This window comes from Vitis riparia, chromosome 1 (assembly GCF_004353265.1).
Source record: "Vitis riparia cultivar Riparia Gloire de Montpellier isolate 1030 chromosome 1, EGFV_Vit.rip_1.0, whole genome shotgun sequence".
NCBI lineage: Eukaryota > Viridiplantae > Streptophyta > Magnoliopsida > Vitales > Vitaceae > Vitis > Vitis riparia.
The window spans coordinates 3299561-3326585 of record NC_048431.1 but is presented as its reverse complement, the minus strand read 5'-3'; the positions used below and the strand labels follow the sequence as shown (position 1 = coordinate 3326585).

At 36.4% G+C, this 27025-nt stretch overlaps 2 protein-coding genes across 2 annotated transcripts; both read right to left on the bottom strand.

The window, feature by feature from the left end:
• Positions 1-932: 932 nt before the first annotated feature.
• Positions 933-2919, bottom strand: LOC117912426 (adenylate isopentenyltransferase-like). The gene is made up of 2 exons (XM_034827004.1): positions 2609-2919; positions 933-2535 (listed from the first exon to the last, which is right to left on the bottom strand). Exons 1-2 carry the CDS (start codon positions 2672-2674, stop codon positions 1456-1458), a joined length of 1146 nt encoding a protein of 381 aa, XP_034682895.1. The 5' UTR covers positions 2675-2919; the 3' UTR covers positions 933-1455.
• Positions 2920-19144: 16225 nt separating this feature from the next.
• On the bottom strand, positions 19145-21721 carry LOC117906833 (pentatricopeptide repeat-containing protein At1g08070, chloroplastic). The gene has a single exon (XM_034820102.1). The coding sequence runs from the start codon at positions 21175-21177 to the stop codon at positions 19561-19563; it is 1617 nt and encodes a 538-aa protein (XP_034675993.1). The 5' UTR covers positions 21178-21721; the 3' UTR covers positions 19145-19560.
• Between the last annotated feature and the right edge of the window lie 5304 nt (positions 21722-27025).

Genomic DNA, 27025 nt, shown 5'->3' with positions numbered 1-27025 from the left:
CTGAGTACTCATTGGCTATGATTGGAACCTGGAGGCATCAACTCCTGTGCTGCATCAGTCCGACTAGCTTCCCTGGTTAAAAGGAAGGGAGTAGCATTCTTCGTTATTCATGGGGTATGTACGGGGATCAGCCTCCAAAGCTCTCACACTTACATTGGCTTTGACTTGTAACGTTTGGTCCCACATAACCAGCCGATGTACAAGAAATTGAGAGACTTCCAAAAACATTTGGAGCTTTCAGAAAGGGACCGTTAAAATGGTCTTGAAACACTGGATCACTAGAGATTCTATAATTGTTTCAGAAGATTAAAAATTGATCACAACCCCGGGACAGTGAGCATTTGAGAAATATAATAATTAAGGGAAAAATATGTAAGCATGGGATTAGGGCATGCCACCTATCTTACAAGTTACAACCAGAAAGGAAGCAGGTTTATGGCAGTTCGGCAACAAATATTGAGTGAATTCCCAAATAATTTTGCAAAATTGTTGTCCAGCAATTTTCTCTTGCTGTCTCCAAATTGAAAAGGCACTCAAGTACAGTTGCCATTTAATTTGGACATTGACATGGTTTGATTCTTCCAGTCTAAGAGGTGCAATTACTTTGACACAGACAAGAGGAGGAATAGCCTTCTTCCTAGGTTCAAAAGTGGAAACAAGGCACCCTTCCCCCGTGCTTGACCTACACATAGCATGCCACTGTTAGGAATTTAGGAAAAGGACCACCATTCCATGCCTGTATCCATTATGCCAAGTATAACTGGTGCTGTCTGGGAGAACCCATTAAAAGGAGAATTTCATCCCATTCCAAGCTTTCAAAACTCACCTAATTTTCTGCATAAATGCTGGGGAAATTATGGTTTCCATTAGCTCTTTTATTGTCTTTATATTTTACTCAAAAGTAGTCGCACACAAATTCACAATCTTTAACCGACGTTAAAATTTTTTTGAGGGAGCTTAACATTTTACAAACTTGCTACTTGAGGGAGGGTGCCGTCCATCCTGACCATGCCCCAGAGTGACTCAATCCGTTTTCGACATTCAAACTCCAAAGAAAAAGTACACTTTTGTGCCTCATGAGTCATGACCCACAAAGAAGTCGTACAAACATTTTCACACTCCAAATGTGATCCACAACACTCTCAAAACTCCTAAACATGAACCAAACATGCATAGAATTCTCAGCCTTGACAAAATATCACCTGCTTTCCTTTTTTTTCAAAGCAAACCTTCCCCTCCCCAACCCAGCGTCCCCGAAATTACTCGCCCTCTGGGCCAACCATGGTCGCAGCTCTGGTTCCCAAATTCCAACCCATTATGTAAGTAAACCTTTTTATTTTGTTAAGGTTTTTTTTTTCAAATAGAGAGGGACAAAAAAGTGGGGAAAATCAAAGTAATTTAGGTAACTAATTTTGGATCATAGGAAAACAGGACGGGTAGAAAAAGCTGAACAACCTACTCCTCTAAGAAGCGCCTCACAAACTTCACGCTCGGTTCCACTACCTGCTTCTCCCATATTTCTGACGACTTCTTGCCGGAATCTGACGACAGCAGCACCCTGAACGCCTCTGTGGCGTCCAGTCTCTTGAGGTCCCACCCGGCTCCCCTCATCCGTAGGATCTTCTCTATCTGCTTCTTCGCTAGATGACACGTGTTGTCCTTGATGGCCTTCACTGCCTCTTCAAAACTTTCCATTTCTGGATCATCCTTCTTCTTCTTGGGATTTCCAGCGATTATTCCTTGGTCGACGGGAGGGTACTTTCGGAAATGCCTGTCGAACTCGGGGACTCCTATCGCTTTTCTCAACCCAGTTTTGGGTCTAGACTCGTCTTCATCCGGGTCGTAGAACTTAGCTAACTCTTCAAGCATCCCTGAGCCAAGCATTTCATCGACTCGCTTCGACAAGTAGTCGGAGAGAACAGCAAATGAAACGTCAACCCATAGGAAACAACAGCGGTAACGTAATTCGGTGGAGACCGAGTCCGAACCATTGAAGGGGTCAGACTCGGAGTCAAACCGGTCGACGAGGAGTGCGTGAATAAAGGAATTGGACCCACCAGCGAGGACTGGCAGTTTGCGGCGAGAAGAGATGTCTGAGATAGCAGCGGCAGCCACCGAGCGGAACTGGGAAGGGGTTATCTCAGCGTGGGAGGAGTCGAAATCTCCGAGCAGGTGGTGGGGTACACCTTGTCGCTCGTGCATTTGGATCTTGTTAGTGGTGATGTCAAGGCCACTGTAGATTTGTATTTTGTCAGAGTTGATGATCTCGGCGGGGAAGCGTGTGGCGAGATCGATGGAGAGTTTGGATTTTCCGGTGCCGGTGGCTCCCATGATAACGACGACCTTGTGCTTGGTGCGATTACGGCGGACCGTGGAATCCATGCGAGCCCACCCGGATCTTGGGAAGGTGGGCTTTATCGCCGGTATGAGTGGGAGCGTTTGAACTTTGCTGCAATATGGATGATAACCGGTGGGGACGGGGAGTTTCATAGGAATAGAAGTGACGGTCGTTTTGGTGGGGTGGTTTGTGCAGTCCTGCACAGATACCTCACATTACGACAGAGATGGCATATAGAAATCCTAGCGGAAATGGAGTGGGATTAAAAACCTGTACAACAACTGTCATTGGACAGAAAAATAGTGGTTGTGGAACAGAGGGGAATGGCATTTCCATTTGAGCGCTAGGTGGGGCTTCTTAGTCCCAAGGATTTACTTGGCATGCTGCTATTGGTGACTCCAGGTTACCTCCCATCATGCCTGTATTGCGGGGTGGGGTGGGAATGAAGTACTATTCCGATATATCTTCTCCCTGGGAGCTCTCCAAGATTGCAAAGTCTCAGCCTCAGCGGCGTTGGAGGATTGTCTCTATGTTGTCTTCAGTTTTTTTGGACCCTGCCTTTTGTTCGTTTGCAAATGAATATTTCGTTGTTAGTGAAGGTGAGAGCGCAGGAGGACTGGAGCAGGCTCTATTATATATACGCGTCTGCTAATTCCGTGTGAGAGAACAAGAGCAAGGCCATGGGCTTGGGCTAATTCCTCTTATTGACAAAGAAACTCCTCTTCAAGGCCGGCCAATTTCACACTCTCTTTCTCTCTGGACTCGGATTCAAAATGGCAAATGACCCAATTCTCTCACATATTTTATCTTTAAAAAATTTATTTGAAAACTACCGCTTATAATTACATATTTTAAAATTATATTCTTTATTTTTTATACCAATCATATTTTCAAATTAATTAAAAGAAAAATAAACAAAAGATGACTAATTTTCAAAACAATCTTTTAATACAAAACTTGTGCATTGATCCCACCGGAAAATCTACTTATTTTGTCCTAACCTTTTGTAAACTCCTTAGTCAAAGTATATGACCACAGTCACTTCTGAGACTTATTAATCATCTTTATTTTGTATATCTCAAATCTAGAGCCACCTAGAAGGTCTATTTTATTATAATTACTGAACGTCGGCTTTCATTATATAGGCTGCTAAAGAGACGTGTTATAAACTATGGTTAGTTGGAAACCTATTCATACTTTCCTAGCTTTTGAACTATATCAGCTAACCCATTACATAATTAATTATATATATATGTATATGTATGATGATGATGATGAGAACGATGGGGATGTTGTCCGTACAATGAGGCCCTTTACTAGTTAAGGCAGCGGCTATGGCTGTGGTGGTCTCGGATCCGTTTCAGTTTCAGAATTTTGGGTGACGCCGACACGAAACAGGTTAGGAGGGTCAAATATTTTGATTATCTTCGTGAAAGTAATTTGATTAAATAAAATGATTGATTTTTTATTGGAGTGGACAGAAAACATTGGAGTTTTCGTCGCGATAATGGCGCTCCTACAACAACGACTATGAGGTGGGGTCTGGGAGGGAAAGGCATGGGGTCTTGACCACATCTGATTGGTGGTGCAAATGTGACAGTGGGCGTGGTCCACTCACATGCCCCCATAAATTTGTTACGGCCTCATGAGTTTATGTTCCTAAACTAAGCGGCCAACCTCAGTACATTACTGCATCTAATGCTTGTGTGTCTATCTCATTCCCCACTCCCCCCACCCCCGGGCAGAACATTAACATGCCAATCCAGGACCTCTGTATTTTATTTGGTCCAATTTTTTAATCAATCATGTCTTTAGTTTAGCATTTAATTTCCTTCAAATTGGAATATTTCCGTTGTTCTTTAAATGAAACAATCTACTGTGTATTTGACAAAAGAAAATGTATTATGTTGGGTAATTATTGAGTGTCACATAGGAAACGAATGATTAAGGACGATGCCTCATAAACTATTAGAATTTTTAAAATAAGTGAAGATTGGAGAAGTATCCAAAGGATAATTAGGATACGACAAGGAAACAATTGCTCATGTGGGAGACCAAGCAGGGGATGTGTGAAAAATTCATGTATTCTATTATAGTAACAATCCACAACTCAACCTTCCGCCAATCATGGAAGGATGTTGATTGTCTCTACTAGTTCTTCCTAACATTTGATGTGTTGACTATAGAAAATAGATCTACCTAACAATGTGAGGTAGTTGTTATTCCAAAATAAACTCAAGAAAAAAGACACAAAAAAGGGTAAGTTTTTTACTCTCTAAATTATTTTGTTACCCCTAATTCTAGTATTCTTATCACCAATGTTAATTTATTATTGAAGTGTTATTAACTAAGTTTGTGGCTACTGATGGGTTAATGAGTATTTAGTCTATGACTACTAATGGGTTGATGAATGTTGCAAGATTCTCCCTTATTTGAACATGTATGGGACCATAATATGATAATTTGATGAAAAACGAGAGTCAAGGTCACATGGTGCAAAACAATTGGTACAACTTCAAGAGTTATTCATTGCCATAGAAAAGAGAATGAAGGAAGAGAAAGAGAGAAGGAATTAATAAAGAAAAATGAACAAGTAAGATGAGAAAATACAAAGGCTAAGGGCAAAGCTAGAAACCAACACAAATTCCCTACCCTCAATAATTCAAGAGGACTAGAGTTTTAAAAAAAAATAGTGCAACAAGCGACAAAAAAAAAAAGGTAGTCTTAATTGAATTGAGAGAAATACGGAGAACCACTATGTGACTTTTAACCCTATGATGGAAAACATTGATTTAATATGTTTAGTAAAAAAGCTATTTAATTCCCTTAAAGGAATCATTGATTACCAGATATTTAGAAAACATGGGATGTCTTTTCAATTTCCACATACAAATCTTTGGGAAATAGGGAATAATGTACGAGTCAAATCTGAGTGTCATGTGATAAGAAAATTATCTAGTAAGACCATCCATAAATAACTTAGAAAAATTGATTAATCATCAAGTGAATACAACAAGGAAATGAACCAATTAGATTGGCTTAGGATGGAGGCCCAATAAATGACACATGGTACTTATAGTCATTTTTATATTAATTGTGATATGTAAAAGACATCCCTTATATTAATTATAACATTTAGAGGACATTCTCAGGCATTAAATGTGTTATGTCAATGGTAATATCTTTGAAATGCATAATAATTGTTTTTATTAAACCTTCAATCATGATTGGTTAAAGCAAGCAATGGTAATATCCTTGTCTATGGTAATGTCTTATGACAATACCTTTCCTTGATCATGAAATGAATAATAATTGCTTTCATTAACCTTCAATAATGATTGGTTAAAGCAAGCATAGTTATAACTAGACAAGGCAAAGGTAAACATGGTCATAACTTTAGGCATCTAAACCAAAAAAGCAAATAACAAAATAGGTTAAGTTACAAAAATCACTTATGTACTTTCATATGTGCCTCAATTTAACCCATAACCATTTTTTTTAAAGCAATGTTAACCCTAAATAATGTTTCAAATGTCAAATAAGCTTTTCTATTAAGTTGTTATTATTATTATTATTTATCAATAATTGCATTGAGAAACCACTATGAGAAGCATATTGACATTCACATAAGTTTTTATATGATATGTTTGCATACATCTATCTCGTCTATGTGCTTTTTATAAGGTTTCTTCATTTATTTTTAACAAACAATCTTAATAAGATAGTTTATTTGATATTAAGATATAATTTGTGGTTACATTATGTAAATCAAATTAGTCTAGAAACTAAAGTGGGACATAAGTGAAAAGATAGGGATTATTTTTGTAATTTATTTAAATACAATAGAGTACTCTGTAATCCAAGTATGATGTTCATTAAATCTACCATTTCTCTCATTTCACCCACCTTATTCTTTTTTTCTTTTTTCAATTATGTAGGTGTATAATGTACACAAAGGGAAAATTGTTGTATTTAACGATACTCATTATCTAAAAATCACACTTATCAATTCTCTCTCAAAATCGTCGAATATTTTTCTTTTTAATTTTCTAAATAAAAATAATTATGAAAAAGGGAAAAAAAAACTTTCTTCATCTTTATCATTTAAGTGAAACCAAAGTTTGGCTAATCTCGATTTTAATAATAACAAAATAAAATTCAAGACTAACGTTTTATGTCAAGTATGTTTAGACAAGAAGATTTCCAAAATGACAAATTATAAAAATAAATCAAGTCAAAAGAAAATCAAGAAAAAAAAGTCCCAAAAAAGAAAAACACTTAAAACCTTTCTTAGGATTTCTTTGTAAATTTGTTGTTGCACTAGGATCATGCATTTTTATTCTTGCACCATCCAAGTGATAAATTGTTTTAAAATTATTTTATACTTGGATGATTTCATATTTTCAATTAAAACCTTTAAGTCAAATGATTTCTAAAATTGCTTTAAAGGTTTTAAGAAAGTTAATCATAGGTTGATGGAGTTTCCAAACCTCAAACTAGGTTATTTAAGCGCTTTATAGTGCAACTAATTGAGGGTCCAAGGAACCAATTGAGTTTGTCGGACTCAACTAGTCGAGATGCATTTGCATATTCTGTACTTTTGGTAGCATATGTTTAGTCGATTGAGGCTCTGCCTCAACTGATTGAGGATTGGTTGAGTTTTGGCCAAGAACCGGTCGGTGTTTTAACCTTCAATAGTCACTTGTTAAAGCATTAAATGCTCAATAACTAATAAACCTGTTGAATCAATTTCTCAACTCGATTGACTCTTAAACTTGCATAATCATTAGTTTGGGCTTCGAAACTCTATGTAAAAGCTTCAAACTTCTTTGTTTTTGAAAGAAAAAGTTCTAAATCTTTTATGAACATTATTTGAGCCTTGAAGGAGTGTTTTGAGTGCACTTTATTTTAAAACTCACATATCCATTAGTGTATATTAATCTTTGTTTATCTTATATCATTTAAGCCTAAATTTTATGCGAAGATTTTACGAAAATATTTCCTCTCATTTCTTGTGACCTTTGTGAGGTGAGCTTTAAGTATGAGATGTCACTTGAGGAAAGAGTTTGGAAACTTTATTTTGAAAAATCTTATTATAAATGGTACTTAGAGTCATAAGTTCAAGAGAGTACTTAGAGTCATTAGTCCAGGAAGGTTGATTGAAATCATAATCAAATTATGATGGTTGAAGGGTTGTGTTAGAAACCTTGGATTAATTGAACTCTCACTTAGAAGTTTGAGGGGAATGAGCATAGGTTGAGTTATACTAAACCATTATAAAAACTAGTGCTTAAATTTCTCTTCCCTACTCTCGTTACTTTATACACAATCGTTTTTTTATTATATTTGTTATATTATTGTTTATATTGTTACTTACATTCATATAGTTTAAATTTGCAAAGGTGGTCATCATTTTATTCACCCATTTTCTAGGATAATTACCTTATGTTGATTTAGTTAGAATCTTAACAATTTAACCTTTCAAAGGATGGCAAATGGATGAGGCAATATAAGTAAAGGAAATTCTCATCTCCACCCATCTTTCTCTATTTAATTTTTATTTTTAAAATTTTAAATTACATTAAAAATAAATATGATTTGTAAATAAATCAATATTATAAATTTTTATAATTTATTTTAATAAAAATATTTTTTATCTTATATATGTTGAAAAACGAAAATTAAAAATTAATTAAAATAATTTTCTATTTAATATTATACATAATTAAGGCGAGGCAATGTGAGACAAGACAAAAAGAAACCTAAATTCAACCGAGGTTTATAAAAATGTTTGAAACTTGATTATCTTTATCTTAAATCAGTTCTATTAGAGGTAGGGTAAGGAGGATACCCGAAAAAAACCATAATTATCATCCTTAAATTCTTCTCTCTCTTTTTCTTCCTTTGTCAAACCTCTTCATTTCCCGTATTTTCCATATTTTTTATTTTTATTTTCATAGGTTGCAAGTAGAAGGAAAAGGATTATGCTGATCATCAAAGTTAGAGTTTAAGTGAATGTAGGGAGATTAATAAGATAAAAAGATAGTCTTAACCTTTAACAATTATTTTTATTTGAAATATACTAACTTAATTATGGAAGTGTCATTGACCAACTTGACCTTTCATTGCATACGTGGAACTCAAATATAATAAAATATTCTCCCACTTTAAAGCCATCATGAATTCATCTTCTGCTTTATTTGTAAATCACATAAAAGGTAATATGAAATTTCAATTTTCAAATTTTCGACGCGTACGGCCTTGAATATTTTAATTTGAGCCGCCACCTTACAAAACACGTGCTCTAAATTAACCTCGGTGGAAAAGGAACGCCTTCAATTTATCTCGTGGAAGATGCCCTGAACATGATCATCCATGTAAAGCACAAATCGAATAATTAGATCCGCAATTGGTACTGTGGACCGGCTTCACATATTGGCCTTCTTGGTTTCAGAAAAATTGAGGATCAAGAAGTACATAGAAGTGAGATCAATGAAGCCAGATAATACAAATTAATAAAATTCCATTCAGAAAAAATAATTCTTGAAAAACAATGTACTCTGTCTCTGTATATGATCATCTCTGATAAAACATGCATACACTGACGTTTGATGTAATTCAATGTTTGAAATTTTATATGATACATTGCACACTGCCAGAGGGTAGCTTGTCAATCAAGCAATGAGTGAGTTTGAAAACGGAAATAATAAAAAATAAAAATAAAAAATAAAAAATAAAAAAGATTGAGAATATTGGGTCCTCATTTTGTGGTATATGACAGGTAAAATGTCTAAATTCTAATATTGATTTTCCATCAATGTGACGGCTGAAGTTGAGTCGACCTGCCCTAAGGGTCCAAACTTGCGGTGAGATAATGATATGCAAAAGGCAAAAGGGTAGAGGACCCCATTGTTGATAGACTTGAATCCCATGGAATGATTCACTTGGTTATTTTTTCTTTCATTCTATTCAAGTAAGTCTTAAAGGTCTGGGTTACGGCTTCAAAAATGGAGAATGGCATCGGTCTTATTCTGCCTCTAAGGTTTGAAAAATACCGCAATCATTCATGTAGAGAAAAACGTATGCGTGACACTCTGAAGCAGAAGGGACGACGGTTGCCCTTGAAGAAAAAATGGCAAGGGGGTTGGAAAGTTGGGATCTAAAGCCAAGAATAATCAACATTGTAATCATTGGCTGGGATTTGCCTCTTTTTGCGAGTTCTCACTGACATCCTCTCATCAACACAAATCCCACGTGTCAAAAAGCATCTTTCAACTACTTTAGTACTCCATCAGATAACATGGCCAATTCTTCAAAATCATACATCAATGGATATATCAAATGGGATTGGTGCCGAAAGATGTTGAATCAAATCATCACGGATACTATTACTTGCTTCTTTTTTCATTTTGGTATCAACCGACCATGGTAGGCGTTGGAGGGTAAGGATGTGAGGTCTGTGAGAGATGTCGCATTTAGCTTGAAGCTCTTTTAATGTAAAGAATTGAAAGAAAAATCTTCTTAAAGACTTGTTGGGCTACCTTATCTTTGAATGGACTGCCCTTTATCCACTGAATTATGTGCTGAAAATCATTAGTGGGCTCCCATAGATTTGTTGGTGGGGCTTTGTTTGACCAATTTTAACATGCCAGAAAGTCCCCCTTCTTCCTTAGATCTCCATAAAATGATTTAATATGGTGACAGTGCGCATGCTTGGGGAAACAGTTAGAAAGACGTTAAAATGAGCGAAAGGGTCGGTAATTAAATTGCAATAGCTAGCCCAGTTTTCATGGGAAAGAAGATCGTTGTGATTTGGGTATATATCACTTTTGACTATGGTCAGTAACACAATGGCACACCTTGCAATGACTTCAGAAGCTAAACCGGATAACTCTTTCTCTACTCAACACTTCACTTTTCAATCATTTCACACTCACTTTCCCACTTACCAAGGGGATTTTGAAATAGTATTTAAAAAATATATATTTTTAATTCCACGGCAATTCAAAAGAATCCAGTTGAAAAAAAAGGGATTTCCAACGTTTGCTCTTTAAAAATTTTTAATTGATGTTATAAAAAGTGTAGTATAATTCGACATGATTAGGAATGACAACGGGATGAGTCGTTCTCGTCCCAACCCCACTAATTATTCAAAACAATTTTCATTTTCGTTCCATTTAAAAAAATTAAATAGGCGGATGCAGGTATGATAAATTCTCATACCCCCGTCTCGTTCCGTTTAACTTTTTTTAAAAAAATACTTTTAAAATTTTTAATTACATTAAAATAAATATATTTTATAAATAATTAAATTATTATATTTTTTATAACTTATTTTATTATTATCTATATATTAAAAATAGTAAAATTTAAATTAAATTAATTTTGTATATAATCGAGGTAGAACGAGATAATACCCGAACCCGCCTCGGATTTTTTAAAAAAATTTCAAACCCGTTTATTAAAATTGAACCCCGTCCCATTAGGAGTAGGATGGGTACCTGAAAAAACCTCCCCATTGTCATCCCTAGACATGATCCAAATATATTATATTTTAATAAATATTTAAAAAAAAAACTTCATTTTTGTAAGAAAAAAAAAACAAATTATGAGAGCATTGGTTAGGGATTTGGACACTACCATTCGTCATAAATGAGGATGGTTGGATCGTCACACTCATCCCCATTTATTTATATCTATTTCTATTTCCATTCAAAATAAATTTCAGGACAAGTGTAGAAAAATTTCATACCCACCTACCTATTTAATTTTTTTTTTTAAATGTCATTTTTTTAATTTAAAATTTTTAAATTATACTTCAAATAAATAAATATTTATAATTTATTTTTTGTGATAATTTAAATTTTATGTTTATATATGTAAATTTTGAAAAAATAATAATTAAAATAATTTTTTATTTAATATCATATATTATTAGGGGAAGAGTAGATAAAATAAAGTTTCATTCCTGCCTTGAACTCAAATATAGCTTTAACAAAAATTTCTAAAAACTCATTTGCAAGACGAATATCTAAAAAAAAACTTATCCTATCATCAATCCCAATCGATTTCAAACTCAAATTTCACTATGCATAGCTCAAATTCATAGGAAAAAAAAAAAAAAAAAGCCCTCAAGTATTCTCATATATGATTTTCACTTAAACTTCTATTTTCTAAGCGTTATTTTTCGTATGATCAATATTGGAAAGTGTCATAAATTCTTAGTTAGTGTAGATTTCTTTTTATAAAAAATATTATATAGAATATTTCTTAAATTGATGTATTATTATAATATTATTTTTTATACAAAAAAAAATTATTAAAAATATTTTTATAAATATTTTATATCAAAAATGTTATGAGATGAAGATGAATTTTACTTGTAAAGATCATACGAGATGGATACTGATGTAAAAAAAACTGAAGATACCCAATAAAGTGAGGGAACTCATAGTTTAAGGTATGAATGTAAAGAGTGAGAAAACATGAAATATTTGAAGAATTATTGGAAATCTAGTAGTTATATCTAATTCTGTTTTTTGTAATATTTTGTATAGCATAATGAAAAGATTATTTTTTATTAGTAGATGTAAATATAATTAATTAAATAATGTTAAAATATCGTATACTTTTGTATAAATTGCTTTATCTTTACGTTCTTAAACTAATATTATTTACATTAAAGTTTCCACTTGTACAACCAAAATAAAAAATGAAGATGCATATAATACCATCTTGTTCGGTCGATTCACTTAAAACTTTTTCTGTTTTCAAACATTAAATCTGTTAAGGTTTTATAAAAATTGGAGTTCACAAAGGGTACAATTCATAAGCACCGACATGATGTTTTCAGAATACTTTCAAGTTGCTATATTTAGGCAAAGCAACAAGGGCACTTAAACGTTGAAACATCCCGTCGAACCTATTTTTCTTTATTCCTTTTCCCATTTGAGCGAGGACCCGCAAAATCGAAGTACTAAATATCATGAAATAGACACTTTTTTTTATCAAAATTTTAAAATATATGATGCCGACTCATTTTAATGTACACATAAGTTCAAGGGTTTTTTTTTTTTGTCAATTATAGAGTGAATAAAATTTAATAATGGTATTTTAAAATAAAATTAGAAAAAAAATATTGATTTTCGAACGCACCTCGATTAATTTCACGAGCCCTAAAGTTAAGAATCGAGTAAACCTCTAATGACCCTAAGGAGACTTGAACGGGTGACCATTAGGGAGTAAACCTAAGGCCAGATCAACTTAACTATCCGTTACACTTTTTATTTTTTTTTAAACTTGTTTTTAGTATCTCAACTAACCATAAGTTCAAGGAAATGGGATTTAAAAAAATAAAAAATCAAAATTTTTTTAAAGCTAGCAATAAAACAATTTTAAAAATAATTCTCTTTTTCTTTTTAGAAAAAATCTATTTGGGACATATTCTATATTTTTAAATACTTCTTAGAAATGGTTTTTATTTATAATATTTATTTTCAATATAATTATTTTTTAAATTTACATTAAGAAAGGAAGTTTTTCGAAGTAAAAATTGTTAAAAACAATTAAAATATATTTTAAAAAATACTCTATTTTAGAATAATTTTTAAAAACTTGCTTCCAAATGATTTTTTTTTCTTCTTTGAAAAATAAAATAAAATTGTGAACCTATTCAGTAACTATTTTTAGGAATAATTTTATGTTCTCTAAAACAAATAAAATATAGAAACATATTTAGCAACTACAAACTGTTTTTGGTTTTTATTTTTTATTTTTAATAATATAAAATAAGGATTTTCAGATAACATCTTTTAGTTATTTTTTATTTTTTTAGAGTTATTTTAAAAAATAATTACACAAACATGTAGAATAATTAAAAATAAAATACTAAATATAAAAATTATTTTTAAAATATATTTAATAATATTAAAAATATTTTATGTTTCCAAACAAAACAAACTTTTATTTTACAAAAATAAAATAACAATTTTTAAAAACTATTTTAAAAAACAATTATCAATTTTCAAATATTGTTAACCAAATTTTATGTTTTCAAATATTTTTTTAAAATAATTTTTATTTGTAATACTTTATTTCAATTATTCTCTACCATTATATAATCATATTTTAAAATAACACTCGAGGAACAAAGAAAATGATAATAATAATAAAATAATATATATATCATAAGTTTTTTTTGAAAACTTAATTAAACACATCTAAAAATATTTTAGAGAACAAACCATTAAGGTGACTGAAAGAAGTGGTTACATGGCTATTATGTATAGACGTAGACTTGAGTGAGCTCTAGTCTACTGATTTGACGAATGGTGCCGACTAGAGCAGCGTGGCGGGTCCATAACAGGTTATATAATCTTAAATGTGTACACATCTTCCCTTCTGCGGCCTTTTCAATTAGGGAGGACAGTCTTATCAAAATGTGATGTATTGACTTTTATATTAATTCTCCTCCAAGAAAAGTAAAATTGGTGTGCCCCATTACCCCAATTAGTGAATAAAACCAAATTTATGAAGTAGTGGTGGAGCCCTGCACTTTGCTCCGGGGGAATCATAAGAAATGCGGGTCTTACGCAATGGCCCAGCCTTGAATTTTTTCACAGGGGCAGATGTTGTGTCCCGGCTCCACCCGAGGTAGAGGTTGTGTCTTGGCTCCACTCTAGGATGAAAGTGCGGAATTTAAAGCTATGTTTGGTTTTGGGGAAATTTGGGGAAAATGAAAAAAATAAATAAATAAATTTAAAATTAATGAATTATAATTTTTTATTCAAATTCATTTTACTTATTTTAATTTATTACATAAAAATTAAATAATTTAAAAATACATAAATTTCTAATTAATTTTAATTATATATATATATATTTTTTTTTTTTTCTAGTGACACTTCTTAAGGACTAACATAGCCCAACTTTAAAATATTTTTATCTTCTTCTCTTCAATTATTTTCCTCCAATTTTGAATAGAAGTTCAACTTCATATTATATATGAGCAATCCTTATTGGTGCATGGATGATAAGAGTAAGTTCCGACTAGCTTCCAAAACAGATATAGTCATTTATCTTGTAACAAAGGAGTATCCGGATGTGCTTTCGAACACGCTCCTTCAAAGATTAAGTTAAAGAGAGTTGACTTAAGCAAAAAAATGTTGTTTTTAGAAATATAACAGTATACATTTCCTATGAAAATTGATGACTATTTATTTTTACTCACATATAATGTATCATCGGACATTTTAATGGTGCTTTAATCGCGCTTGATTATGCATTACTGTGACAATGATTGTCAGTTCATAACTATTGTCTTGTTTTGATGAGCCTTAAATACTGACGTTTTATCCTTGTAGCGACTGCATCAATAAAAGCTCCTATTTAGCATACAATTAATACTTTAAGGCAATTTAGACACCATTCTCACTATCCCAATCGTTTAGGATAGTCTATCTACTATTCTTGATCTAGACGAACTATTTCCTTAATCTTATATTTTACCATCTGACTCGACCTTATATTCCCATTCTAGATGGCTGAGTTATAGACGCAAACGGTTATAGGGTAGGGGGCACACAATCCTTGTATTTTAATTGCAAGTCAACTAGCCTAACTACTTGAAGCCTATCCATTGAATTGATGTTTGAGGTCTAAGTACTTGGTTAGAAGTGTTTGAAGGGTCTCAATCTTTTTGTCATTTGATGTTGCTTAACGATCAAATAATTTAATTACAACATAGAAGATAATCCTATTTTTCTATCGATCTAAGCTATTTAAATTAGTTTGTTTTTTTTTTCAAATTAGCTAAGGTGTCTTATCAGTACCAGTTGGGTTTCAAACTTATCCAGTTGGAATGCAGGAAGCTAGAAAGGCACGCAATTTTAGATCTTCCAAATGTTTGCAGTAATTAATGGAAGCATTAATCTAATGTGGGAAAAATGGAGATGAGGCATTGGTTAGAAGAGGGTCATTACGTTGCATGCGTGTGACAGGGACACCTAAACAAGATTAAGTTGGCAGAAAAAGAATAGAGAGCCTAAAATGTTGGTTCGGTTGTTTAGATTAATACACTCCACTTGGCTGAGTTACAACTGGACAATGCAATTGAGTAATGTTTCAAGGCCGCCGCAGTCGTCATGATGAAGAGTCGCATGTTTTATTTTATTAGAGAAGATTAGGGATTGAATTTAATAATAATTGAATACGGCTAGTGAACATAATAGGTACAAAGCATGAAGTGTTATCATGGGGAGTTATAATAATATTAATGTTAATAAATTACGGACAACCTAGGTTTCGGTTTTAGAACTATTGGGGTGGGGCAACACGACAACCTTCTCATTTTCAATTCTTTATTCTTTTCTTTAATGGTTATAGCGTTTTAGAGTAATAATAATAATAATTCATCTATAAGTTGTTAATGGGGACGCGTACAGGCTTACAGGCTTACAGGCTTACAGCGATATGATGTTGTCTGTTTCTGAAACTACGTAAAATACTAGGCAAGTTGTATGTGCACATGGTTGCATGACTAGCACGTGCTATACAGAGGGCGTAGGATCATTCATTATTTTTGCCAACATGAGCTACTTGCCTGTTTGATTTGTTGGGCCAAGTTCATGGTCCAAGAATGTGTTTGGATCTCTGGGCCACCATGTGAGGGCTTTTATTTGAGGAAAAGCTCATCACTTTACAGCATGTGCAAATGTGGAATCCTGTGGGCTGATGGATGCTGACCCTCGATGGGCCTAATGCCTCAATTATTTTCACTTTTGGTTTGCGTGGGCCAAGCTGCCACAATTTGGGGCCCGAATTGGACATTTGCGCCAACCTCGAATGCCATCATAGGACCTTGTGTTTGTGGGGCTGGAGGGCTCGTGCCCCACAGGACCCAAACCTTCTACCACACCAAATGCAAGGCACAACCAATGTTAATAAACCTGGCACGTGATTGCGCATGTTTGATCTACTCATTAATGTCTTAGTTGGGGGTCCCGAAATAGCACTATTGCACAATTCAACCTAGAGGGACTAATCCTACCAGCATCTGTGTAGCCATAACCGGACGAATTAGCTTAGTACTGCCTAACCCATTCACGCATGTCAGACATACTTGCCTCTCCATCTCTCATTTGATTTGAGAATGGCGTGCTATGCGCCCAAAAACTGAACACTATCACGTTGCCCTTAATTATGTAGTCCCTTACCTGACTTTAATGCTGAAGGTCAGTCATGAACCGAAGGGAATGACTTTGAGCGGGCAATACGAATTTCTCCCATTTATTTAGTTGAACGGTATACACAAGGAGGATCTCAAGCAAAGTGAGGTCTAATTGATGCAGGCCGTTAAGAACACTGTAACGTGCACTGGTCATTACAAACCTTCCTTGTTTGTAAAAGGAAGGTGAGACACATGTAAAAGAGCATTATATACATAGGATGAGGAGAAAATGAAGAGGGGGAGAGAAAAATTAAGTGACAACAATAATTGGGATGAATGAAGGCCGAATAAATGTCTGAGTAATGCAGAAACTATCCTACAAGAGATAGAGACAAAGCCTCAGGTTGGCGTTGAACTGTTCACGAGTAAAGAACATTTGGTCGAACAGGCCTCAGCTGCAGAGTGTAAGTAAGTCCTTTGACTTCTTCGGAAACTGGATGCTCACATTGTCCAATGTCGAGTATGATGCTTGAAACCTGACTACTCTCATATACTCCCCGGCACGGCTTGCACTTGTATGTGACCATGATCCAACTTTTGGTGGGGGATGAGGCTGGTAGGGCAAGGTGGTTTACACAAACTCCATCAAACATTGTGACAAGTAAATAGTCCAGCTACAATGTGTGGCTCCTTGGACCATCTGAATTATGTGTTAGACTCCTAGCACCTGATCCATGGAGAACCACACGGTAGAGGTTGCTCATTGGAGACAAAATATGTGCTTTAATTACATATATGTGATATGATTTATGCTATAAAGAGATTCAAATCATCCAATTTAACTCAAATTGATGTTAGACCCTAGTTATGAATCTAACATGTATTTTGAACTTAATTTGAGGTGTAAGGAAGGAAAAAGGATGCAAGTTCTAAGAGTTCATTCCAATCAAGAAAGATTAAGGAATTAAATATGCTTAAAGAGAAGCTTGAGACTTTGAGAAACATGATGAAAGTTAAGAAAAACCAAAAAGGACAAAACATGAGCATGGGACATGAGTCATGGAGTTTATGAAAATGTTAAGTGAATATGAAATCATGTGAAAATAAGTATAAGCAAAAATTGAGAGGAGTTGCAAGATAATTAAAAATTGAATGAAGATAATTCTACATGGACAAGACATATACAAGTCATCTTTAGCATGGACAAGTGTTGACTCAAAGGATCTCTATTATCGATGTCGTGAGGCGATTTTCCATCGCACTTGCTTGCTAGATGGGTTTTTTATTCCTTTATTGCAATAGACAGACTTCTATGGTCCTTCATGCTTAGGATTCATTTCCTTAGATTGATACTTTATTACTGCATTTGTCAAGAGATGACAATCAAAGACCCATGCTTTACATCCCACCCTCAAGGGGAGTGCACGATTACCTTACATGACATTGTCATTTTTCTTAGGCTACTAGTGGATGAATAAATGGTTATTGGTAACACATTTCTAGATTGGAGACATGTGAGTCATTTTATATTAAGGCTCATTCCTAAAGATGGATACATAGATGGACAAAGCCTTCATCTCACATGGCTGAGTGAGAACTTCCTTACTTTGGCACTGAATGTTGATAAAGAATCTATTTGACATTATATTAAGGCATATATCTTATAACTCATCAGAAGTATCTATTTTTTTTTAGTAAAGTCTAGAAATAAGGTGCATCTTATATGTGTACCACTTCTAAATGATTTTGAGGCTATTGGTAATTATAACTAAGATGACATCTATTTGGTTTGCTTTATCAACAATTGTGTCGAGCATCTCATATTATACACATGATATATTTAGCCCATTGATTTTACTTTAGTTATGGGTATGGGATAGGTTCCTATTTATCACACCTCACCTTTTACATATAGCTCTAACTGATGATAAACTATCTCTACCTCCATTGGCCATAGGGTACATATGCACCATTACCCCCAATTTTACTATTACATATTGATATATAAACTTAAATTCTAACCTTTATTTATTTATTATAGTTAGAGAGGTGAATTTTATACTACTTCCACATTAATGTGTATCTTATCTCATTGTGGGTACTAGCTTGATCAACTTAAAGCAAATTAAGTTATATAAGTTTGATTCATTTTTCAAACTTTTTTCTCTGAAGGAATTTCAAACCCTTGAATACATCTAACCTTTCTCGACTATAGATTACATGACGACTTTATGTTGATGACATGATAGTTAGAGTCCCCGATTATTGAACATTTGAAAAAAGATATATGGTGCATTGTTCACCTTTGATATGTTTCCACATACTTGAATGGCATAGACCCGTTCAAGTTTTGTGTTGATTTGTATTTCATCAAGGGATTCCTCAACCATGCGATAACAAGTCCATCTCACATATATGTGATTGGGGAGGTAGACGTGATATTTAAATTACTCTCATGCTATCTTAAAATTGGAATTTATGTTGTAACTAAGTTCCTAGGAAGTCATAATAAATGGAGGTCTTCCGCGCATCAAGGGTGGACCCATGAAGTTGCAGAAAATGAACATGTCATGATGATGACAGCACTCAGGGCTTGGGTTTGGGTTTAGAGCATGGTGCATTCTCACGTTGGCTGCAGCTAAGTATTCTATTGTCTCAGGTGTAGATTATGCAACCAGAAAAAGAAAGATAATCCAAACAATAAAATATTTGATTAATGAACAAAAAGATGCATGTTATCTAAATGCGATATTCCTGAGCAACTACTTCTGTCAAGAAGATGAATGTATGCAAATCTACGTCATTTTCATGGCATACGGGGTACGTGCTGCCAATGCCTAATATTTAGGCAGTTCCGTAAGATCCTGGACTGTTTTTTATCAATCTTCAATACTGGAGAAGAACTTTTTGGCACACGTTATGGATCTTTTTGCTGGGGAAGCCTCCTTCAACTTGCTTTGAGTTGCAGCCCAAATCCTGATAATGTTCTTGGACACCCCAGAACCAAAATGCGACCACCAAAAATGAAGCCTCAACAATGTTAAGATCTCTTTCTTTAAGTTCCTCGCCCAGCTCCTGTAAGGTCGGGTACATACCCAAAGGATCTTAAAACCTTCACTAATCCCCTCAATACTCCATATATTTCCTCTATCTGGGGATGCCGCTCATCTAACGAATAGAACTCAACTACAGCATCATTCACCTCAATCAAACTACACCCTGGTAATTTTTTAAACCCTGTATCTCTCATTGCAACTTTTAGCCGGGCCACATCTTCCCATCTGCCTGCATCCCCATATATATTGGACAACATGACATAATTTGCAGGGTTTTTTGGTTCGAGTTCAATCAGCCGTTGAAGAGCCAGTTCAGCCAACTCAACATTCTTGTAAATCCTGCAGGCCCCAAGTAAACCAGCCCATATGACACCATCAGCTTCCACAGGCATCTTCCTGACAAAAGCCATAGCCTGTTCTAAACGACCTGCTCGTGCTAGCATATCAACCATACAACCATAATGCTCAATTTGAGGCATGATTAAATAATCATCGGCCATTGATTGAAAATATGCAAACCCATCTTCAACTAGACCCATATGCGTACAAGCACACAAGATGCCTATGAAGGTGATACCATCTGGCTTTTGTCCAGCATTCTTCATCTGAAAAAACAAATTTAAGGCATCAGCCCCACGGCTATGCATCGCTAAGCCTCCAATTAAGGTGTTCCAGGAGATCAAATCTTTTGTGTCCATGCCCCGGAACACTGAAATTGCATTTTCTATGATCCCACATTTTGCATACATATCCATCAAAGCATTCCCAACATAAACATTGCCCTTCAACCCATTACTCTCTGCATATACATGTACCCACTTGCCCAAATCAAGAGCTCCTAATCTTGCACAAGCAGACAACACTGTCACAAGAGTGGCATCATTAGGAGGCACATCAGACTCACTCAACATCCTTTTAAAGGTACCTAAAACTTCAAAGAAAAGGCCATTATGAGCATACCCTCCAATCAATGCGTTCCAAGAAAAAATGTTTCTCTCCGGCATCTCTTCGAACAGCCCCTCAAGAGCTTCAACATTCCCATTGGTAGCATAACCCTTCAATACAGTGTTCCAAAACATCAAATCTCGATTTGGCATCTCATTGAAGAGCTTGCGCGCCTCAACCATGTCCCCACCTTCAATGTACCCTGAAACCATAATGTTCCACAGCACAACATCACGCTCTGGCGCCAAGTCAAAAAGGCGACGTGCGGAAACCAGATCACCAGACAAAATATACCCATTAATCATCGAAGTCCATGCAACTACATTCCTCTCAAACATTTCACAGAAAATCTTGTAAGCATCCCCAACCGTTCCACCAGCCGAATACATATCAATCAATGTAGTGCCCACAAACGGGTTTCCCCTAAAACCACACTTGATCAAGAAACAATGCACTTGTTCTCCTTCAATCAATGCATTGATCCTCCCACAAGATTTCAGAACAACAGGGAAGGTGAAGCAATTGGGCCGTATGTCCATACCCTTCATCTGAAAAAACAAAAATACCACTTCTCTGTACGACTCGCTCTGGGCATACCCACGAAACATCGAGTTCCATAGTGCAATATTGGGGTTGGGAATTTGATCGAACAACTGGCGGGCGTAAGTCATTCTCTTCAGTGTCGCACATATCGTGACCAATTTAGGGGTGACGTATTCGTTGTATTGGAAACCGTTGGCGATTATCTGGGCTTGAATTTGGTGAACTTGTTTTGAGGTCTTACATGACTGCAAGAGTGAGATGAATCTCTCCTCAAGAAGCCTGTGGGGTGGCTTTGGTGCTAGCTTCAGAGAAATGTTCGCAATTTTTAGCAGAAATAATCAAAAGGAGAAGGTGTCTCGATTGGAAGAAAGATGAGTGGACAACCGGAGACAATGAGAAGATAAGAAGTGAAGAAGGTGGAGAGAACAAAATAGTGAGTTTAATGGGGATTGGTGGATCGAATTTATTTGTATTGGTGATCCGCTGGATACAGACAAGAAATCGTAGGAAATGACATGAAGCAGAGCTAAATTCTTCCGTGTAAACTTTCAAAAGCGTAATCAATCTCAGTAGAGCATCATTTGCCTCCAGGAGGATCGAAAGGCGTGATATCCTTCTTCAATAGAAGATTTTCCATCTTAAAATATCCTAGGAATAGTATTTTAGTTTATAACAATGGTTCATAGTTTTAATTGATTCAAAAGTGACTAAATGACCAAAATATGGTTCTTTATATACCCTCATGTTCTCTCTCAAACACCTCAATGCAGTAAGCCGAATATGGCCTCCACCTGTTGGGCTACGCCCACATGGGTTCAGCCCATGAGAGCTTTACTTAAGCGGATGGCTTTCGAGCCCAATATATATAGGCTGCAGCTTGGGCTGTCAACCAGATTTTGGGGAAGCTGTTCGAGAAGTGAAAAAGAGAGAAAACAGGGATTGTTTGTGAGCGATGTTTGTGAGTAGTTTGAAGTTTCCTTCCACTTGATTTGTGGAGGTTCCTCCTTCAACCATTGAGGTAGGCTTTGTGGTACAGTCTGTTTCTTTCTTTGTATATAGTCCATTTCCACTGATCTCCATTTCAAAGAAGCTAGTGAAGGCTGTGTTCTCGTTTACTGTTGAAATGGAAGAAGGGTTCTTAATGATTTTTTTATGTTAGATACATGCAATGTCACCTCGTTGATATTTCATTTGGGTAATTATTGTTTTGATTGTATTGTTATCGTGGTAGTGGTGGAAAAAATTGGATTGGTACAAGTGAATATGAGGTCTCTGCCCGTGCAGCCTCTGTGCCCCCCACATTCTTCCATATTTCCCACTTCAATCAAGTATCCCCTATGTCACAGGATGCTTCAAATGACCCTCCCCATGGGCTTATATAGGAGAAGGGAAGCTTTTGGAGACTCTGGAGCCATCTACACTAAGCCATTGGTGCGAAGAGTGTGGAAGGTTCTAGAAAAGCCTAGAGATGTCCACACATCTCTACACTATGGAGGAAGGCATGGGAGGAGTCCAAGGCTTTCTAGAGACTTCTAGGAATCTCTTGTATATTCTTGTACATAGGGTTGTACATAGAATAGGGTAGGATGTTCTACAATATTCTTGATTTGTAAGGAACTCTCCAAGGTTCCAGAGAGTTCCCTTGGTGCCTATAAATAAGTGAGGGCCTCATTTGGCCAAGGCACCACACAAATCACTTTCTAACCAAGCAAGTGAGTATCCAAGCACTTGTAAAGGCTTTCTTGAGTTAATAAGAGCTTCCATTCTTTAAGGAGTTGCCTACCAAGCTTCTTAAACTTTTGAGTCGCGAGTGTCTTAGCCTAGCAAGCTAAGCAATGGGGGAGCAAGACTGACTTAGCAAGATCAAGCGTCTTGGCTTGTCTAAGTGCCGCACGAACTTAGTGAACGACTAAGTCCGTGACAAGTGGTATCAGAGCGCGGTTACGAGGTGGGTATAGCAAAGGAAGCATGTCGGGCTCTAACGTAGAGGAGACTAGTGAGCAAACCCGTGGAAGGGAGACCGAGCCTACTGCACGGGGCAGGGGTAGGAAGGATAAGTCTCGTGACGCCTTAGCCAACATGGAGACAAGGCTAGCCAAGGTGGAGCTAGCCATGGCGGACACCCGGGAAGGGGTGGACTTGATCGAGCAAGGCATGGAGAAGGGATTAGAGGATCTAAGGGAGCAGATCCAAGACCTTCGCGAAGGGTGCTAGGCTCACAAGTTCAGCCGGTGTCACACGAGGAGTTCATGTCCTTCCAAGGCAAGGTCATGAGCATGTTCGCTAGTGTGAAGTCAAGGATGGAGGCCTTGGCTGCACGCATGGAAGCCTGAGACCAGGAGATTCGGCAGGAATTGGCCATCTATAAGGTTGTTGTGTCAGCACGGGTCATGGCCACACAGGAGGCATCTAGGGTGGAGGTGCCGAAACCACAAGGGTTTAGTGGCAAGAGGATGCCAAAGAGTTGGATAACTTCTTATGGCATATGGAGCGATACTTCGAGGCTATCGCATTGACGGATGAGGTGGCTAAGGTAAGGACTGCAACCCTCTACCTTACTGACACAACTACTCTATGGTGGCGTCGGAGGTTTGCCGATATGGAGAAAGACACTTGCACCATAGAGACGTGGGAGGACTTCAAGAGGGGGATCAAGAGGCAATTCTACCCCGAGGACGTGGCTTACCTGGCTAGGAAAAACATGAGGCGTCTCAAGCACACAGGCTCAATACGCGACTATGTCAAGTAATTCTATTCGCTCATGCTTGAGATTCCTAACATGACTGAGGAGGAGTTGTTATTCAACTTCATGGATAACCTACAAGGGTGGACCGAGTAGGAATTGAAGCATTGAGGTGTTCAAGACTTAGCCACTGCCATGGTAGTAGTAGAGTCTTTAACGGATTATAAGAGGGGAGACTCCTCCAATTATGAGTTTTTGGAGGATAGCCACGCTATGGGTGGGGGAGACGACGTTCCAAGAGACCACAATGCTCCTAAAAAGAGATCAGGCAAGACGCCTAATGTCCAAGAAGGAAGGTGTAAGGCGGAAAGGAAGGAGTCCATGCCTAAAATCAAATGCTTCCTATGTGACGGACCACATTGGGCACGGGATTGTCCAAAGAGGAAGGCGTTTAGTGTCATGATCGAGGAGAGGGAGCAGGAGGACGAAGCACATATGGACTCAATGCAGCTACTAGGTGCCCTCCAATTCAACCCAAAGCCTAGTACGCCTAAGACCTCCTTACTAGCAGGGGTGCAAGTAAAGGAGGAAAAATGGGAGCGAGCTGAGGTAGCCCGCACACACATGGAAGAGGTCACCAAGGGAAAGGTGAGCTCAATGGGTAAGAGGAAGCAGCACTCTAAGCATCGAAAGCGCACGGGTCTGCATCCATCTGAAGCCTCACGAGAGAAGGAGGTGAAGAATATCCCGGCTGAACGGGTCACCAGGAGACAAGGGGTTCCTCTTGTGATAGAGTATCTAGTCCGATGGAAATGACTACCTAAGAGGCAGGTAAGCTGGGAACATGCAAATGCCTTGAGAAAGTTCTGGAAACACATCAGAGGTTTTAGAATGAGGCAACGACGAGGACGTTGACGGCATTAGTGGGGGAGAGTGTCACAGGATGCTTCAAATGACCCTCCCCATGGGCTTATATAGGAGAAGGGAAGCTTTTGGAGACTCCTGGAGCCATCTACACTAAGCCATTGGTGCGAAGAGTGTGGAAGGTTCTAGAAAAGCCTAGAGATGTCCACACATCTCTACACTATGGAGGAAGGCATGGGAGAAGTCCAAAGCTTTCTAGAGACTTTTAGGAATCTCTTGTATATTCTTGTACATAGGGTTGTACATAGAATAGGTGATTGGAGCCAAAATATGTGCTCTAATGGCACATATTCGATATGATTTGTGCACCAAAGGACATTCAAATCACCCAACTTGACCTAAATCAATGCTAAGACCCTAGCCATGAGTTTAATCTATACTTTGGAGATTTATCTCAGTTCAAGGGAAGAAAATTGTGCAAATTGAAGACTTTAGATTTTGAAAGATCAAGAGAGGGCTAAATGAGGAAATAAATGAGTCAAGACTCATTGAACGTAAGGAAAGGCAAAACAAGGATATCATGAGGTTGGAGGATGATAAATGACCATTATGGAGTAAGAAAGAAGGTAAGAAAGCATGGGAAATGAGGCATAAAGCAAGATTGAGCTGCATGGAAATTTAGAACTCAAAAATCTGATGGCATTATATACTCTGACTTTGAGGACAAATTTGGAGCACTTTATGGAGTCCATTATATACATACTATATATCGTTTCGAAGCTCGGGAAGTCAGGAGTCCAACGCTTCAAACGGTTTGCAAATAGGAGCTGAAATGAAGAAGTTATGGCCATTTGAAGACAACTGCACCAAGTTGGAAGGTCATTTCGAAATGATTTCGAAATTCAACTTATGATTTCGAAATTCAACTTATGGATTCGAAACCCACTTCGAAATGACACCAATTTCGAATTCACCCACTGCCACTTTGATGTTCCGCCTCCTCTACCTCGGGAATTGCATCTAAAGCACTCCATCCGCCCTAGGTGGACCCCACAAGACTAGAAATCACCATTTTATTCTTTTTTAATCATTTTTAGGAAATTTTTTTGTAATAAGTGGCCAATGAGAGTGTGCCACATGTTAGGGAATTGAGGATATTATATAAACTCTCTCAATTCTAGGTTTTAGGGATCTTGGATTTTTTTCTGGAGAGTTTGACATTGAAGGTGGAAGAAGACGAGAACTTTGGTTTGTTTTCTTTTTCTTCTTTATTGGATATATTGTTTTTAGTTTCTTTTTATTCAAATTATGGATTTTTACCCTATTATGGATTGTGAATGTGACATCACCCCCATGAGAGGCTAAGAGCCAACTTGGGGCTTGAAGCATGAAAACCTAAGGGTTAGAAAACCTATAGGGACAATGGGTAAATTATTATAACAATGAGATGAATTATTGGTTGGGTGACAATTTATCATTTTTTTATCCTATCATTGTGAGTTCGTTTAGGGAATGATACGGTAGGTTATTACTTAATACTAGTGATTTTTGGTAATTCTTGATCATTAGTTATCCTCGCCTTACTTACCGTTATTTGCCCCTAAACAAAGCTATAAGGAGTAGGAAGGGTTAAAAAGCCAAATCTTAAATTGATAATCAATCTCATTCATTTGATGGTTTTAGGAATCTGTTTGAAAAAGGAAAAATTAGGTTTCGGATGCAATTTTGAGTTATAGAACCCAACTTGATCGCGAGTGGCCAAGGATCCCAAAACCCTAAGATCATATTACTTAAAATACCCTTGTTTTCTATAATTTCTATACCCTAGGTTGGATTGTGGAAAACCCCAAACTTGAATCAATTGAATTTAAAATCAATATTCATTTTCTCTTATTAATTGAATTTCTTTTACTTGGTTTCACATTATTCACATATTGTTTTTCACTTAAGGATTTAAACAAAAACAATTCATTTATTCTAGTATTGACAATTTTCATAAGCCAGTCCTTGAGAACGATACCCGGAATACTACAAAAGCCGTAGTGACTCTTTCTCTAGTTTTTCTTGACCAGAGTTACTACGTAAAAAGGCTAAGTATTTTGGTACAATAGAGAAATTTTCGGTCAACAGGGTAGGATGTTCTAAAATATTCTTGATTTGTAAGGAACTCTCCAAGGTTCCAAAGAGTTCCCTTGGTGCCTATAAATAGGTGAGGGCCTCATTTGGCCAAGGCACCACCCAAATCACTTTCTAACCAAGCAAGTGAGTATCCAAGCACTTGTAAAGGCTTTCTTGAGTTAATAAGAGTTTCCATTCTTTAAGGAGTTGCCTACCAAGCTTCTTAAGCTTTTTAGTCGCGAGTGTCTTAGCCTAGCAAGCTAAGCATTGGGGGAGCAAGGTTGACTTAGCAAGATCAAGCGTCTTAACTT